Source organism: Dromiciops gliroides, chromosome X (genome assembly GCF_019393635.1).
Source record: "Dromiciops gliroides isolate mDroGli1 chromosome X, mDroGli1.pri, whole genome shotgun sequence".
NCBI lineage: Eukaryota > Metazoa > Chordata > Mammalia > Microbiotheria > Microbiotheriidae > Dromiciops > Dromiciops gliroides.
In genome coordinates, this window is record NC_057867.1 from 62,724,372 (window position 1) to 62,743,764 (window position 19,393).

General features: G+C 43.4%; 1 protein-coding gene across 1 annotated transcript in view; it reads right to left on the reverse strand.

Moving 5' to 3' along the window:
- CD99L2 (CD99 molecule like 2) overlaps nt 1-19,393 on the reverse strand; it is a 149,289-nt gene that overhangs the window by 13,801 nt on the left and 116,095 nt on the right. The window contains exons 11-12 of the mRNA XM_043974664.1: nt 12,263-12,304; nt 10,432-10,551 (exon numbers count right to left, since the gene is read on the reverse strand). Of these exons, the coding sequence (XP_043830599.1) occupies nt 10,432-10,551; nt 12,263-12,304 (162 nt within the window). The remainder of the gene's footprint in view (nt 1-10,431; nt 10,552-12,262; nt 12,305-19,393) is intronic.

The following is a 19,393-nucleotide window of genomic DNA, read 5'->3' on the forward strand; positions in this document are numbered from 1 at the left end:
AATTTGTGTTTCAGTCAATTTTACAAGAGGTTCTTCACACCCCCCCCCCCAAACTGCCAAAGATCCACTCTGTTGAGAGAATATTCTGTGGATTCAGTACCGCCTGACCTCCAAATATAGAGGAATTGATGAATCATAAAGAGCCATTGTAGGTCTGGGAAGAATTTTAGTGGCACTTACATGGTGGTACACATTCCCATAGCCTCGACATCTGTGCTCTATCTTTTGATAAAGCCGTGCTTATAGAGGTATCCCAAGGTGTATGAGAGACTCCATGCTTCTCTAGTCTCTAATATAATGTCCTCATATAACAGACAAAGACCCCCTAACCTCCACCACAGTCTCTTTAGCTGTCTTTCTTAATATCTTTTCTATACCTCTCTAAGTCCATGTATGTCCATGTGTCTCTCTTTTTGTCTTATCGACCTACAGCTCTCTTGGTTACACTCCTTTTTGAAGATCTATTTCCACAGCTAACTAGCTATGAAATCTTGATAGATAGATGAGAAAGACAATTTACTGAGAACTGACTGATCCCCACCTACTCCCCATTCCCAGGCCAATGAATTGACTGGGACTAACCCATCTTTGTCAATTCCAGACTCTTGATTGACTTATGGATCTATCCTGGGCAGCTAGGTGGTGCAGTGGATAGAGCACCAGCCCTAGAGTCAGGAGGACCTGAATTCAAATAGAGCCTCAGACACTTAGCACTTACTAGCTGTGTGACCCTGGGCAAATCACTTAACCCCAATTGCCTCACAAAAAAAAAACAACAACAACAAAAAAAAAAACCTTACGGATCTCCCCCAAACAAACTACACCACCCCACCACCCAGCCCCGTGGTAAAAAGTGAAAGTTTTTAACTAAAATTTAAGAGTTGGCTAACAATAACTGAAGGACCACTGGTTTTTGAAGGACCGCCCTTTCAGGGAGGAGACCATGATGAACAGCTGTGCACCTGCTGATGCTCGGGAGAGAGTGACCAAGCACTCCACTTCCAGGGTGCTAGCTTAAAAATGAGGAGAGAACAGAAGTGGTCTCTCTCGCTCTCGGCACACATGCTGACTCAGGTCTGACAGCGGGTTCGGGCACGAGCTTGATGCTATTCTCAGCCTGAGAGGTAGCTTTGGGATTCAGTGAGTTTTATAAAAGAATATAGACTAAGCTTAGATCTAAGACTATTTATTTGTATTTCTACTTTCCTATTTCCCTAATCAATATCACCTGTTTGTTGGCTAATTAATTCCCAAACAATAAAAGCTAAGTAATCCATCTCTAATTAAAGCTCAGAGGTTTCTTTCTCTTACTGGTCTGGGAGATATATAAGGGAAAGGTTAAAGGGGAGTTTAATGCTCTTATATCCAATTTTAAATCTCACCCCCCCCCCCAATCCCAAACATTCCCAAGCTTACTTCCTGGACTTTGTTATTATGTAAAAAGATTCATTTACATTAAGTAGTTTCTGTGTGAGAAACTTTCCCCTTTTCCCAAGGGCAGTCTCATAGCTCCCTCAGTTCTGTTACTGCATATCAACCCTGTCCTCAGTCCCCATCTTTGGGTATTCCTAGCATTCTTGCTTTGCCATACTCAGAGTTATAACTCTTCTGCCCTGATTAAAGACCTTATTTTCTCCTATATTGATTGTTTCATTAATTTCCAGGTTAACATAATGCATCTTTCTAAAACTATTTCTTGAAAATTATTTGGAACAAATTTTTAAAAGTAGAAAAGTACATCAATAGAAAAGTAAAACTGATTTATAACAAGGAAAAATCAGAAATAACTAAACTCAAAAAACCCTCTAAAGACAACTTATCTCAGAAAAGACTCCTTATTTGACAAGAACTGCTGAGAAAACTAGAAAGCGGTCTGAAAGAAATTAGATGTAGACCAACACCTTATACCATATACCACAATAAACTCAAAATGGATATATGTCCTGAATATTAAGGTTACACCATAAAACAATTAGAAACTGGCATGGTCAGATACCCTTCACAGTTAAGAGTAGAGTGTACATTCTTAACAAAATACAGGATAGAGGAGACAATAAAAAATTAGGTAATTCCAATTAGACAAAAGTGAAAAGCCTCCGCACAAGCAAAAATAATGAAATCATATTATAAAAGCAATAGAGGGGCAGCTAGGTGGCACAGTGGATAAAGTGCTGACCCTGGATTCAGGAGGACCTGAGTTCAAATCTGACCTCAGACACTTGACACTTAATAGATGTGTGATCCTGGGAAGTCACTTAACCCTCACTGCCCCACCAAGAAAACAACAAAAGCAAAAAGCAATAGGAAGGAAATATCAAAAAGGGTATACTAGGATCATGGGCTTAGTGCCCAGAGCTAGGCCAGCGACATCCAGAGCTGATCAGGCTTAACCCCTACATAGCTTTCCAAATGTTAGGGGCCTAGCACCCCAGAAGTTCTCTAGGGTAAATCAAAGAACCTTCTCCTTGAGAAACTAAAGCAAAGGACAGACACACCTCAAGAGATAAGTGGCACCACATCAAGACTGAGTTAGCTCCAGGACCACCACCCTTCTTTCCAGTCTCCCCCACCCATGGGGAGATAAGATTAGGTGTAGCTGCTGCCTTTGTGGGGTAAGGAGGAGAGAGATGGTTTGGGAGATCTGCAGCCACCCCTCACCCAATTCCCCCACCCACCACCAGTGGGGGATGGTCCTCCCCTAATAAGGGAACTTTCCACAGTCAGATGATCACCCCCATCAGTCCTCTATAAAAGTACCTGCCTGTCTCCTGCTTGAGGAGATAGGTATCTCAGAGTCATGCCTCTGTGCTATGCCTTCTCCCCATGAGAAGAAGTCCAAGGATTTCTCTCTTGGTTTCCTTTCCCCAGCCCCTAAATAAACTAATTGAATTTGTGTGCAAGAGGGTGTAATTCTTTAAAGAGGAATTCCTAAGGACCCCAAACCCCTATCACAAGAACCCCTATCCCTAATCCCCACTTATTTCCCCATAACACAAGCCAGCAGTGTAAAGATCACCAAGAGCAGATATTAGGCATGATCCTCTAACCCAGCCCAGCCATATCAAACTACCCAAAAAAGACTGTTGGAAGAAGCATTAAGAGAAAGATGAAAAGCTATTATGAGACTAGTAATTCCCAAGCCACAAACCCAGAAAAGGGAAATAAATCCAAAACACCTATAATAAAAATTTTCAAGAATCACTCCCAGTACCTAAGGTGAGTTTGTGTTAAATGATAATGGGATTAAATACACAGAGTTGGAAGGAGTTTGCCCAAGGCCATAAAAGCAGCCTTTGCAAAAGCCTTGCCTTCAAAAGTAATAGCAGCACCAGCAGTAGTAAGTAGTAGTAGTAGTAGTAGTAGTAGTAGTAGTAGTAGTAACAGCAGCTGTAGCTAACATTTATACAATGCTTTAAAGTCTGCACAACACATTACAAAAAAATCTCTTTTTATGCTAAATACTTTACAAATATTGCCTCAGTTGATCCTCACAAGAATCCTGGAGGTAGGTGCTATTAATTAAATTTATTTAATAGATGAGGAAATGGAGACATAGCTAGTGGATGTCTGTGGCTGCAATTTAACTCAGGACTTCTTGACTCTGGGTCCCACTTTGCCTCCACTGCACCACTTAGTTGCCTCTATGTAGAACCTGCAAAGAAGTGAACAGAAGGAAGTTTCCCTGCTCTGCACTTACCTCACCACCACTGCAAACTATCAGAGAGGAAATAAATAGCTGTCTCAACAGAATTCCACACTAAGCCACAAAGCTGGAGGGACCATCCACACATTGAGCTTCATTAGGACACTTGGTTCTTTCCTCAGTCACCCAGACAAAAACCTCACACACGTAACCTCAAGATTCTCTTCAGGCAGGCCTCCGAGGTGATGTGACACAATTTACTGTCTGTCAACAGATCTTACATTCTAGGCTGCTGGGGGCCTACCATTACCAACATGCCTGCCTGATGTCTCAAATTAATTCATCTTTCCCTGTCTTCCTGATAATCATTCCTCTCTAGGCTGCACTCTAGGCTTTCTCGAATATGTCCCCACCTTTTTCTGCTCCCTCCCCTCCAATCTGTAAGCTCCTTGTGGGTCGGTCAGGGACTGTTTTAATTTCTACTGGTAATTTTTATTCCCAATCCTTAGCATAGTACCTGGCACATTAAGAAGTGCTTATTAATAAATGTTTATTGATTTGGCTCCTTTCACCTTTTTATTGCTCCTTGCCTGAATAGCATTTAAAATTGGAAAACCATACCAAGACCTTCATTGGAATCTTGACTTGGCTTTGCCTGCTGAGCCAATCTTTTTTTTTTGGGGGGGGGGGGTGAGACAATTGGGGTTAAGTGACTTGCCCAGGATCACACAGCTAGTAAGTGTCAACAGTCTGAGGCCAGATTTGAACTCAGGTCCTTCTAAATCCAAGACCGGTGCTCTAGCCACTGGGCCACCTAGCTGCCCCTGAGCCAATCTTTTAAGCTCCACACTTGGTGATTTTAGTAAACTGTGAAAATAATGAATTTTCATTTAAACGGGGGAACATACACACACTGGGCCTATGATATAATGAAACTGATTTTCTGCTAGACATTATAACCAATATAAACCACAGCATACTAATTAGTTCCCAAATAGTCTACATTCTACTTCTCTACTCTCACAGCTACTCCCCTACTTCGGCCTGATACCGTCATCTCTAGACTTCTATGCCTGCCTTCTATTTGGCAAATTTTGGCTGGGTATCAGGAGAAACTTCCTAACAAGTGTCCAAAAGTGGAATGCTTTGGCACAAAGCAGTACATCTCCCCACTCCTTGGAGCTCTTGAAGCACAAGCTGGAGGACCCTCATCAGCAGGCCTTTCTACTCGAGTTAGACTAGATGGCGACTGAGATCCCTTCCAACTATTACATTCTGGGAGTCACCAACTATAATCTTCTCAATACGACAGAGAAGTATCAGGCCTTGGCATCTATCCTGCCACTGTTGCTCAGAAACCCCAGGTCTTACTCCACTCCACACCTTGCCATCACATCCACTAGCTTTGACCATCATCTGCCACATCACTACACTTTCTAGATCCCTGGGCAGGTTGGTTCTTGGGCAGTGCCACCGTGGCCATAGCCACTCGACCTAAGTACAAACAAGCCTTCGATCTGGCCTGTAGCTGTATGTTTTTCCTCCAATGACATTGTGAGCTCCTTGAGAGCAAGAATTGTCTGGCTTCTCTACTGGTATCTCCTGCACTCAGCACAGTACCTGGTACACAGAAAGTACTTAATTAATGTGTTTTCAAGCTTTCACTAGTCTTCTAATCAGCCTCCGTGCTTCCAGTTTCCCACCTTTCTAATCTAATCCTCTATAGCTTCCAAAATTATTTTTCTAAAATATAGCTGTGTGGCTCTGGGCAAGTCACTTAACCCTCAATGCCCTGCAAAAAAAAAAAAAAATCTTAATAAAAAAAACCTCAAGGTAAAATACAGGTCTGAGGTCACTTTTGTACTCAATGAACTAGAGTGGCTTTATTACTTTTAGGATCAAATACAAACTCCTCTGTTTAGCACTTCAAACCCTTCATATTAGAAAACACAGACCAAAAAAACAGAAAGATGAGCAACGAAAAAGCATGCCTTGCTCTGCATTCAGACTCCATCAATTTTCTCCTGCACTTTCCATCCAAAGTCCTTCAAACCTGTCTTGGATCCTTTTTTTTTTTTGGTGAGGCAATTGGGGTTAAGTGACTTGCCTAGGGTCACACAGCTAGTAAGTGTTAAGTGTCTGAGGACGGATTTGAACTCAGGTCCTCCTGACTCCAGGGCAGGTGCTCTATCCACTGCGCCACCTAGCTGCCCCTTGGATCCTATTTAAAGCCCTTCACAATCTGGTTCCAACAAAGCTTTCCAGCCCTATTAAACACTACTCCCTCTAGCACAAGCAAGAGTCCAGGCAAACTAGCATTCCTCCTGTTTCTCACACACCAAACTCCATTTTCCAGTTCAGTGGCTTTTACATTAGCTCTTCTTCATGCATAGAAAGATCTCTCTCTGTTCACCTCTTTCTCTTACAAACCAAAGTTTCTTTGAAGGCTTTGATTTTCCAATTCTTCCCAGTTGCTAGGGCCTTCCCTCTCAAAATTACTTTGTATTTAGTTACATATGCACATGTTGTCTCCAGCCCCAACAGAATGTAAGCTCTTTGAGGGCAGAGCCTGTTTGGCTTTTGTCTCTGTATTCCCAAGGCCTGGCATTTGCTTGTGGGGTAATAACTGCCCTTACACTTGTGACATTGAAATACTTACTACAGACACAAGTTTGGGTAACCATGTTAGCAATTTATCCATTTCTATTGGTCAAGTGTCTCCTTAACTTCTTGAAGTCCCCAGAGTGAGTATGGGGCCCCAAGAGCACATGTGGTCAGTCCACCAGAGAGTCGGCATGTGGCCCCACAGAGACCCAAGAGAGGCAGAGGCCACATAGTCCCAGAGAGCCAACATGGCCGCCTAGCCAAGTGTTTTATCCCTTTCTGATTTGGTTGCTGTCATTATACTCAAACCAAATCTAATCCGTTCACATTATTCAAATCTAGATGGCTGACTGGACTTGAAGGTAAGCTATGTTCAAATGAAGTACAAAGCTGATATCAGAGAAAGGATGCAAGCCCTCCCCCAGAGAAAAATCCATTCTTGGAGGTGTCCTTGGGCTATGTAGACAAAAGAATGAGTCTCTACCTAAGGCTCCTTTGGTGAAGTAGGGTGGGTGGGTTTGACCTAGAGATCTGATAGAAGTCTCTCAAGGAGAACATTTTGGAGTGGGGGGAGAAAGAATTATAAAAGAGGCCCCCAACATATTATTAATAATTGTCACACACAGGGGGCAGCTAGGTGGCACAGTGGATAAAGCGCCGGCCCTGGATTCAGGAGGACCTGAGTTCAAATCAAGTCTCAGATGATGTAGGAGGCAAAAAGGGATTAACAGAAAAACCTAAGATCCAAGCTCTAATTCAGATATGAGCTCTAAAAAGGATTCAGACCCCAGTTAATGGATAACTTACAAGTCAGGATGCTAAATTCTCTTACCCACAATAATCAGTACCCATAATGGGAACAGAGGAGCTAGGCTGTGAAGACCTTAAATAAAATGACAGGCTATAGAAATTCAGACTAGAAATAAATGATAAATGAAGATGTTTTGAAACTAAGCATGGGAATCAGAAAGAGACATGCACAGAAAAGGCCAAATTTGTCTCCAGATTCACCTTATGACTTGTAAACCCTAAAAACACACCTCCACGGAAAAAGGTACCTACCTCAAGGGTTGGCTTAGGACCCCAGGAACTCCAAATTAGGATAAACTCTCCCTTGTACCTCCCCAAGGTGGAGATTATTATAGAGACTGATAAGCAATTTATCCGTACTATGGATATAACTTTTTTCTTTCACTATTCAAGAGATACCTTTCCACTATTCTGGTTCTCTCCCTGTGGTCACTCACAGTATTGCAATAAAACTTGGTGTTATGGACCCAGGGCACCCCAGAAGTTCTCTGGGGCACATCAAGGAACCTTCTCCTTGAGAAACTTATCCAAAGGACAGACACACCTAAAGAGATAAGTGGAACCAGAGCTAGCTTCGGGACCTCCACCCTACATTCCAGTCTCCCAAAACCCTGGGGAGATAAAATTAGGTGTGGCTGCTGCCTTTGTGTCCTGAGGAGATGGCTTGAGAGATCTACAACCACCCCTCACCCAATTCCCCCACCCACCACCAGTGGGGGATGGTCCTCCCTCACTAAGGGAACTTTCCACAGTCAGATGATCACTCCCATCAGTCCTGTATAAAAGTACCTGGCTGTCTCCTGCTCGAGGAGATAGGTATCTCAGAGCCATGCCTCTGTGCTATGCCTTCTCCCCATGAGAAGTCCAAGGATTTCTCTCATGGTTTCCCTTCCCCTTCCTCTAAATAAACTACCATCTTATTCTAATTGCTTTTGTGTGCAAGAGAGTGTAATTCTTTAAAGAGGAATTCCTAAGGACCCCAAACCCCTACCTCTATCCCAAACCCCCTACCCTATTTTCCCCACAACATTAGGAAACTGAGTCACTGAGTCTTGTAATTCTTTTGGGACAACTCACGATCAATTTGACCCCAAATTCCATCCCACATCATCAGACACTTGACATTTACTAGCTGTGTGACCCTTGGGAAGTCACTTAATACTCATTGCCCCACCCAAAAAAAAAAAGTAATTGGGAATAATTCTCACACACTAAATAATTAATAAAATTATGGGAGAGGAAAAGAAGAGTCTATCTCTAGCCTCTCATGCCATTTCTGCTAAGCTCACATTTAGGTGGCACAAAGCTGTCTGTGACTGATCACCAAAAGATTATTCTGCACAAGGATCCTATGGAAACAAGCAGACTTCTCAGTTCTGACTTTCAACATCTAACATGTATATATTCAGTAAGAAAAACAACAGCAAAGTGCCTCTTATGCACCTTCATAATCTCGATGAGCAGAAGTGTAAGCCCAAGCTCAAAGGAGCATAGCTAATTTAATGTGCTCTTCTAGCATCCTGGAGATTCACCTAGAAGCTGGAGAAATTCAGCTCCAGGCCAGGATTAAGAGCCAGATCAGGAAGGTGTCGGGGAAAGGAGGCCCGGGCTAAGACCTGGTCAGAGTTGTCCCAAATTGTGCCTCCCCACAGGGAGCCTGAGGAAGGGGGGAGAGGAAATGATAGTCCCTCACAGCTGAGGTCATTTTTCAGCTAGAAACCAGGGTTCTCAAGGCCATCACATACACACCTGAGGTTAATTAGGGTGCTCTTGCCCCCTCCAAAGACTGAGGGCTCCACCCTCAAAAAAGCACTGCACTGTTTATCTCCAAAAACACTGTATAGGGGCGGCTAGGTGGTGAAGTGGATAAAGCACCAGCCCTGGATTCAGGAGTACCTGAGTTCAAATCTGGCCTCAGACACTTGACACTTACTGGCTATGAGACCCTGGGCAAGTCACTTAACCCCAATTGCCTCACCAAAAAAAAAGAATATTGTATTATGGGGGGCAGCTAGGTGGCACAGTGGATAAAGCACCGGCCCTGGATTCAGGAGGACCTGAGTTCAAATCTGACCTCAGACACTTGACACTTACTAGCTGTGTGACCTTGGGCAACTCACTTAACCCTCATTGCCCAACCAAAAAACAAACAAACAAAAAAAGAATACTGCATTAGGGTTAGCTAACTTTCACGTGTAGATTGTAAGCCTTAAGTAGCAGGCCAGTGAACAAGGGGAGGATCCATCTCCAGTTAGGGACTAGGGGATTAAAATGGGGCCTGCCCCAACTCTGCACTTGCTGGCTGTAGCATTTATTTGCAATTGTCCATTCTTGCAAGAGAAAAAATAAATGAGTCTTTGGGGGCGGCTAGGTGGTGCAGCAGATAAAGCACAGGCCCGGGATTCAGGAGTTCCTGAGTTCAAATCCGGCCTCAGACACTTGACACTTACTGGCTGTGTGACCTTGGGCAAGTCACTTAACCCCCATTGCCCCGCAAAAAAAAACAAAACAAAACAAAACCAAAAATAAATGAGCCTTTGACATATCGCTGCTGAGTTCCAGAGAATTATTGAGCAGGGGTGGACTTGCCCACTGCCTCCCACAAATCACTGTGGCTTAAAAGGCGCTTATATTTGTACACAGAACCAGCCATAAACTCAGAGCCAGAGGGTACCTCCAAAAGTCATCGCATCGCATGGCATCATGTCCCTTCTCTTTAGGAAGGTCTCCACTTAGTCCCTGATAAAGACAATTTACTGAGAACTGACTAATCCCCACCTACTCCCCATTCCCAGGCCAAAGAACTGCCTGGGGCTAACCAATCTTTGTCAATTCCAGATTCTCCATTGATTTATGGATTTCCCCCAAAACAAAATATCCCCAAGTTTACTTCCTGGATTTTAGGTTATTATGTAAAAAGGTTCATTTACATTAAGTAGTTTCTGTCCGTGAGAAACTTACTTTTCCCAAGGGCAGTCTCACAGCCAGCCCCCTGTTCTGTTACCCCCTATGAACCCTGTGCTCAGTGGCCATCTTGGAGTATTCCTAGCATTCTTGCTTTGCCATATAACTCCTCTGCCCCGATTAAAGACCTTATATATTGATTGTTTCATTAATTTCCAGGTTAACGTGCCATATAAAATGATGTTTATCCTATTGCAAATGTCTCCATCCATAACCTTTTCAGTAATTATCTTCCTTGGGTGGACACCGGCTTTTAATTTCTTAGTGATCTGGCCCCATTCCCTTCATTCTCCCGGGAAGACAACCAACTTCTGTCTTCCCTTTCATGGTATTTCATACTCATTGTTGTCAAGGAGAAGGATAAAGACTGAAGCTCCAGTAGAAAGAGAAGATCATTTCTAATCACTTACGTTGAATGCTAAAGCAAAATTTCTTTTGTTGATAGGAAATGTAACTGGAGACTGCTCCAATGAGTGCCATTGCAAGGGCACTGGCTATGCCGGCAATCGTCCCAGTTTCTGCTACTGTTCCTGCCAAAGAAAGAAGGGAAAGAGGCACAGCCAGGTGAGGCAAGACACAGAAAATCACAGAAACCCAACGCACAGAAGTCTGCTTTTCTTTCGCTACTGACACCAAATCACATGACCACACTGCTCGGTTAATGGTGAGGGAGATGGACTTCAGAGAAGCACAGACTGAGAGTTAGAAAGGATCTCTCTCAGAGGACATCGAGTCCAATCCATACCTGAAGAAGAATCCCCATCAAACAACACATTAAAGTGAGCACTGAAGACCTCCCATGGCAACCTATTCCAGTTTGAGAAAAGTCTAATGGTCAGAAAGGGTTTTTCTTGGCAAACCTCCATCTGACCAAGCAGAGTTAAATCTAATCCCTACCTCTGACTAACTAGTCATTCGTCAACATTCGAGGGGTTCCACACTGGCACTTTTGGTTTTTCACAGGTTGGCCACCAGAAATTAAAGGGAAATTTTTGGAGATTTGCAGCATATTGCAGAAAATCGCAGACAATGCATGTATGTAAAGAAAACTAAAAAAAAGTTCAATAAGTCATAAATGCATAAATACTATATATTACTAATCCATTTTTTCATTTATTACCTTACATATACACAAATAAATTCATTATGTAAACAGTTCAATTTGTAAAGCTTTCAGTGCACTAAAGAACTATGGGCTACGCACTCTTTTGGGGAACGCCTCCTCTTTGTCTACCATCCAAACTCAATCAACTGATTCTCTCCCGCAGTGATCTTTGTATCTTGTGCTTTTTGTAGAAAAAATGCATGAAGCAGGTGCTGCAGCTACACAAACAGTGTGTTGTTTTAGTTGTGTTGTGCATTAAGTAAACATGAGCAGAATTCTTCCAAACAAAGCTTTGGGCTGGGGCCTAGAATTAGTCACAGTTGTTCACATTCGCTGGGATCCTACATCCCTCACCCCCACAAATGGCAAGGAATAACTGGACACTTCATCCAGCTATGGGCTTCATACGAAATTCACCTAAATTGTATATCTACATTTTTAAAATACTTCACTCTCTATTTTCCAAGTACTTATGACTTTTTCCCAAGTGTTACCTTTTCAACAAACCTGTGAGACAGGTAGGACAGGCAGTAAGAGTTTCAACTTAGACACTTACTAGTTGTGTGACTTTGGGCAAGTCACTTGACTTCTCTGGGCCTAATGTCCTCCTCTGTTACCTCTTAAAATTGCTGTGACAACTCAGATGAGAGACCATATAAGTCAATGGTTTTTCAAACTTTAAAAACCTATTCAGACCTTTTCAAAACTATTGGTTATTCTTCTCATTACTGTTTTACAGAAGAAAAGGGCAGCTAAATGAAGGTCATGTAGCTAGTAGCAAATTCTGACTGCAGGCCTATTGCTGCTCTTTCTTTTTTTTTAGAGGAGCAAGAAGTAAATAGTCGTACCCTTAAAGAGTGAGCATTGAATTCCTTAATCCTGTTCACTCGTATTTGAGATCACAGACACAGTTTGGAGGGATGCTTCAGGGCCCAGCTGAGTAACAATGACTGTCCCACAGAGGGACATCTAGACCAGAACGTCTTCACCCTTTTTGTATGTCATGGATCCCCTTTTAGAATTGTTTTTAAATGCAGAAGATAAAACATGTAGGTTTACAAATGAGACCAATCCCAAACAAACAACTTAATGGATAACTGGTTAAGAACATTTGATCCAGACATACAGTAACTTACCAGTCCCGGAGTCATCATTGCTGCTATCATACCTGCCATCACCTAGAAAAGGCATGCTAAAAATTAGTGTCTGCCTGTACTCTCAAAACTCAGCCCCTACTTCCAAGTCATTCTCTTCCCCTCCCACCCCCCCAACCCCCATACCAGCCTATGGATTGAAGGAAAACTATGCTTCTGACTCTCTCTGACACAGCCCTTGCCCCAAGCCAGCAGAACCTGAGAGACTATGACCCAGTCATGGGATCAGAGATCTGAAGTCGGAGGAGACTTCCAGAATCACCTAATCGAACCCTGGCATTACTTTATAGAGAAAGCCAGAAAAGTTAAGTGCCTCACTCATGATCCAAAAGGTGGCAAAGGAGAGAATGAAGCCAGGGCTTCCTCATGTCAAGTCATGCCATGCAATGGATTTACTATAGTGATGCTACAGTCAGCCAGGGATTTCTCATTCATGAAGCACAAAAAGCCCAGTCTCCCAGGTGACTGAAAACTCTGAGTCTACATAGAACAAAAAGGTCACAATGGCGATTAGAATACCAACCCCAGGTATTCCAAATGAAAAAGACTTAACTGGCTGTGACTTTGGTTTTTGAGGGAAAGAAAACCATTGGACTCAATAGTACTAAGATGACACAATTAAGTCAGTCAAGAGGCCCTAGGATTGAAATTGATTTTCTACTAATGCAGACAGGCTAGTGTAGTCTTCTACACTGAGAGGAGATATCTATTCAATGGCCTTCTACACTGAAACCAAGTGATTATTTGGGAAATAAAACCTCTCCCCAGGAAACACTCTCCAACCTCTTAACCAGCCAAGACGATCCTTTAAAAGAGGGCCAATGGGGGTAGCTAGTAGGCGCAGTGGATAAAGCACTGGCCCTGGATTCAGGAGGGCCTGAGTTCAAATCCAGCCTCAGACATGTGACACTTGCTAGCTGTGTGACCCTGGGCAAGTCACGGAACCCTCATTGCCCCGCAAAAAACCAAACAAACAAAACAAAGAGGGTCAAATCCATTAGTCTCGTGAAAACCAACTCTGAGAGGAACACCTTGGTTATTTCAGGGAAGCCAGAGGTCTTCCAGAGCTACCTCACCTTTTTTTGTTGTTGTTAATTTTTATAACTCTTTTGAAGCCAGAACCTCTATTGTTAGTTGATCCTTATCCAATCCTGTGTCCCACTGATCAACAACTCACTATTTGCGAGCATCCTGGACTCTGAGAGGTGAGCTTTCACCTCATCATCCCTGGAAGCAGATCACTGTGCCACTTCCTAGTCCTCTCCTGAACGTTGGCCCTCCACTTCCTCTCACTAAAATTTAGACTCCCACCTCTGGGACCCTGGGCTCTGGAGTTGAGTTTTCACCTTATCTTGCCTAGGATCAGGCCATTCATGCCATTTCTAAACCACAAGGCCTGCATTTTGGCTTCCACCTCCCCAGCTCCTGCTTACCCACTTTAGCCCGGCCTATGTGTGTTGTCTTTAGCTATCAAGGTAAGGGTCTTGAGGGTGGGTATTGTCTTTTTTGCTTGTTTTTGTATCCGGTATTTGGCAGAGGACCTGGAACACAGTAAGTGCTTAATAAATGCCTTTTTCATTCGTTCAAATGATGTAGCTGAGGTTTTCCTTGAGGGGGGAAAAACCCACCAAAAACCACTTTTATTGAGGCAAGTGTTTGAAATGGCTATTTTAGATCAAAGCAGCCTTTAGGCCTACAGAGTAAGGAACTGTCCAAACTGCAAAGAATCTCACAAGTTCAGAAGCAGGAAGCCATCCCACAGCATCCATCCCCAAGCAGCCATACCACATGGCTAGCACAGCTAACTACTCAAGAGCCTGTTACAGAGGGTGCTTCTAAATACATTCCCAGAGCCCTTGGGCTGTCCTATGAGATCTTGAAAGTTCTCCAGTCATGGAATTTCAGTGCTAAAAGGAGCTTGAGTGATCATCTAGTCAAACTTCCTCATTTTACCAAGGGACTCAGAGGCACAAAGCAAGATAGTGGCAGGTTCTTTATAACAATGAAGTTGATGGCTTTTCCGTTAGACTTTCCAGGGCTCAGTCCTGGGCTCGTAAAGAGCCCTGGGTCAAGCATCTTTTCTCATTGATCTTTTCTTCTGATCATGGTGAGTATGACAGAGTAGCTTGGGGATCCATCTTATCTTCTCGGTCCCTCTTGCTATGGCCCTAGTTCAGCCCTACCCCCCCCCTTTTAAATTTTCTACTTTTTTTGTTTTGGGGCAGGGCAATGAGGGTTAAGTGACTTGCCCAGGGTCACACAACTAGTAAGTGTCAAGTGTCTGAAATCAGATTTGAGCTCAGGTCCTCCTGAATCCAGGGCCGGTGCTTTATCCACTGCGCCACCTAGCTGCCCCTACTTTATTTTTTGAAGCATAAAAACTTTTTATTCTTTTTTTTTTTTTAATTCCAAATTCTCTCGCCCCTCCTACCCTCTCACCCAACAAATAAGAAGGCAAGAAAAACAAAATCCTATCACAAATATCTACATTAGCTATACTCCCCCTTGTCCTCCACCACTACCAGCCCATAAAAAGCAAGAAAAAGGGGGCAGCTAGATGGCGCAGTGGTAAAGCACTGGCCTTGGAGTCAGGAGGACCTGAGTTCAAATCCAGCCTCAGACACTTGACACTTACTAGCTGTGTGACCCTGGGCAAGTCACTTAACCCTCATTGCCCCACAAAAACAAACAAACAAAAAACCAAGAAAAAAAGACAAAAGAATATCCTTCAAATCTATCCTTGTGAGTTCATCGACTCTCCTGGAGGTGGATAGTATGTTTCATCCTAAGTCCTTTGGAGCTGTGGTGGGTCTGGTGTTGACCAGTGTCTAGTCTTTCACAGTTGATCATCATTTTATATTGCTATTACTCTATTAACTCCTCTTAGTTCTGCTCATTTCATTCTGCATCAATTTATACAGGTCTTCCCAGGTTTCTTCAGAACCAACCCCCTAGCCATTTCTTACAGCACAATAGTTTTCCATGACAATCATACACCAAAACTTGTGCAGCCATTTCCTAATTTATCTCCCCCCTCCAGTTTCCAAATCTTTGCCACCACAAAAAGAGCTGCTATAAATAGTTTTGTACATAAGGGTCCTTTTTCTTTTATCTCTTTGGGGAATAGAATATTGCAGGGACAAACGATACATACAGCTTAACGGCTTTGAGGGTTTCATTTCCAGGATAGTTGGACTCGTTCCTAGCTCCATGAACAACGCATTAGTGTGCCTGCATTTGTCATTTTCCTTTTCTGCCATCTTAGACAACCTGATGGATGGAACGTGGTACCTCAAAGTTGTCTTAATTTGCATTGCTCTAATTATTAGTGTTTTAGACAGAGCATTTTTCCATATGGCTAGTTCAGGCCACCTGCCTGGACTACTGCTTTACTACCTACTCTTATTCTTTCCTCTATCCAATCTACCCTTCACATTGTCACTAGACTAATATTCTGTATGGACTGACCTAATAACATCTCTCTTCTGCTGAAAATCCTCCTATGGCTGTCTGTTGTCACTCAAGATAAATTCAAACTCCTTAGCCCAGTAGTCCACACCCTACAAAATTTGGAGCCCCTTCTTCACTCCTATCCCCCACTACTCCCCCTCTTCTATGGGCTCTTGAGTTCCAGCCTAAATGGACTATACAGGGGGGCAGACCCAAGATGCCTGAGGGAAGACACTGAGTTGCCTGAGCTCTCCTTCTATTCCCTCAAAAAGAACATAAAGTCATGCCTCTGGACAGATTCTGAAACTACAGAACCTGCAAAGAAACAGAGACACACAGTCTTCCAACCAGAGATAATTTAGAAGACTTCAGGAAAGGCTGGTCTCACTCGGGCGAAAGGGAGGCACAGCGCAGCACAGAGGGGGCTGGGGCAAGTCAGCCTGAAGCTGTGGGCCACAGCCGAGTAACTGAGGCCCCTGGATCCTGGCTCAACAAGCTGGTGGCGCAGGACAGTGGCGAAACCCACCTGCACCAGCCAAGAGGGCAGGTTGCCAGCTAGAGGGCCACACACAGGACAGGTGCAACCAGACCTGCTGATCCCAGTGAGCACCTCCAGCCAAGCCCAGGGCAGTGAGAAATCCACAAGCCATAGAGGCCTCAGTGTAGAAAGCCAGTGACACAGCCCCTACACCCCAGCACAAGAAGCTTGAAACAGGGACCCTGGTGCCCCCAGAGCAGACCTCAACTTAAAAAAAAAAAAAAAGCTGCAATATGAGTAAGAAACAAAAAAGAGCTCTTACCATTGAGAGCTTCTGTATCAACAGAGAAGAGGCAAACACAAACTCAGATGAGGAAAATACTCCCAAATTGCCTACATGTGAAGCCTCAACAGGGAAGATGAATTGGTCTTAAGAACAAAAAGCCTTCTTGGAAGAACTAAATGGACTATACAACATCCCCTCTTCCCCCAAAACAGGGCACACAAGTCCTGCAGACAGCACAAGTACCATTAGCTTCATTTTTAAGATAGGGAAATGAACTCCTAGGGGCAGCTAGGTGACACATTGGGTAGAGCTCTGGGCCTGGCAACAGGGAGATCTGAATTCAAATCAGCTCAGATACATTGTGGCTCTGTGACCCTGGGCAAGTCATTTCACTGATGTGCCTCAGTTTCCTCATCCATAAAATAGAGATAATAATAGCGCCTACACAATAACAGGGCTGTGGTGAGGATCAAATCAGATAATATTTGTAAAGTGTAGGTATTAGATAAATATTAGCTATTACATTATTATTACAAGGTGATTTGCTCGAGGCCACAGAACTACTTAAGTGTCAGAGGTATATTGGAATCCAGATCTTCTGACATCTCAGTCTAGTTCCCCTTCCACTTCACTCCATGTCCTGATGAAACTGTCTCTGTGCAAACCCAGGACCTCACCAGCAATTGGCTTCGAATTCTCCTCTGGACTTTGGTCATTTTACTTTTTATCACAGATATTGATGTGTCCTTCCAACTCCCTGCTAAATGGAAAGGAGCATTCAGGCAGGAGCTAGGGCACATGTCATCTCTGTATTCTGAGTGTGCATTTCAGCTTCAACAAACCATCCTTAAGTGCTTATGCAGTACACAACATAAAGCCCTGGACTGAATTTTATAGGGCCAGTTTCCTTTCATTTCCTTTCTTCTACCTCTGAACAAGTCAGAAGTACTAGTGTCTTTTGAAACCTCTTATCAAACCAGTGACCACAGGACAGCTGGGTGGCGCAGTGGATAGAGCACCGGCCCTGGAGTCAGGAGGACCTGAGTTCAAATCCGGCCTCAGACACTTAACACTTACTAGCTCTGTGACCCTGGACAAGTCACTTAACCTCAATTGCCTCACCAACAACAAAACAAACAAACAAAACCCCAAAAATCAAATCAATGACCTATGTTGCTAAGCTTAAGCTTTGTTGGTTAGTCATTTTTCAGGCACATCTGACTCTCCGTGCCCCATCTGGGGTTTTCTCAGCAGAGATTCTGGAGTGCTCTGTCATCTCTTTCTCCAGTTCATTTTACAGATGAGAAAGCTGAGGCAAACAGGGTGAAGTGACTCCAGGCCTAGCACGCTATACACTGCAGCACCACCAACCTGCCCCAAGCTTATGCTAGCCTTAAGATATTCATACAAGCAAAAAGGAAGAAAGATTGTTTAGAAAAAATTATTCTTACTTTCAAGGAGGTCATTCTGTGTCTCAGAGTGGGAGGATAACTGAGAGACTAACTCTGCTAAAGGTAGCTGGAAACACATTGTGGTGGTGGTTGTTTCTTCTTGTGGTGTTTTTTTCTCCTTTTGTTCTGACTCTTCTCTTACAAGACTAATGTGAAAATATGTTTAACATGATTTTAATGTGTAAGCTGTATCAGATTGCTAGCTGGCTTCAGGAGGAGGGAAGGTGGGAGAAAAATCTGGAACTCAAAATCTTACACAAGTGAATGTTGATAGCTATCTTTACATGTAATTGAAAAAAAAATAAAGGTCTGATACAATGGAATCTGCCTCCAGAGAGAAAAATGATGAACTCTGTGAGCGCAAACTTAAAATATAATTTTCTCACTTTCTTTATTATTCTTGCATTTTTGGCAACATGGCTAATACCGAAATGTGTTTGCATGATTTCACATGTATAATTGATATCATATTGCTTTGCCTTCTCAGTGGCTGGGGAAGGCGCTGGAGGGAGAGAGAGAATTTGGAACTCAACTGTTTTAAAGAATGCTAAACAAATAAATAATGGCTTTGGGATTTGTGGGTACTCAATGTTTAACAAATTATATTAAAATGCAACATAGATCAAAGGGGGGGGGGGAGAGAGAAGAACCTATATTTGCATCCATAGTCCACCATTGGAAAAGGAAACTTCTGCAGTGATCGTCTCCTTGCCTGCTCTCTTAAGTGTATCGTGATTGCATTTACAAAACTGCCTCAGAAAATCAGATCACAAATAATCTGGTCCATCCCATACTTCCCGTTTTATAGAAAGTAAAAACTGAGATCCAGTGGAAAGCAAGAACCTGCCAAATATCGCACAGTGAATCCCTGGCCCAGGTCAAGGTGACCCCATCTAGCACTTTTCCCACTCCGCCACATCCCACATCAGAGATGTGACTTGATGGTTGGTGTTTCTATGGCTTTGCCTCCTTCATCTTTGAGCTACCTCACAACCAGGTTGTGAGAAAGGTCCTATAAGTATCTTATGAATGAGGAAACCAAGACCTAAAGAGGTGAAATTTCTTGCCCAGGGTCACAAAGCTTCATCTGGATTCGAACCCATGGCTACATTCAAACTAACTCCAAATCCAGCACTACATCTCTGCACTACATCCCTCTACTTCTCTAGCAGCCGAAGGGCAGAATCGCCACTGTCCATGGAGCCGAAAATGAACCAGGCAGCCGTAAGTCTGGCTGAAGAACAGGAGTCTCACAACTTTAGCATACTGAAAAACAAAATGAGTAGAGATGCAAATGCTCTCATCGGACTCCTCACAGCCTTTCTCCTACTCAAGTGGTTTTGTGTGCCCATGTTGAACCCTCAGCAGTATGGTCTGGATGCTGCAAGGACCATGCCAAAAAGGTCTCAAAACAGGAGCATGTGAAAGGAAAAGGGAAGCAGAACAGA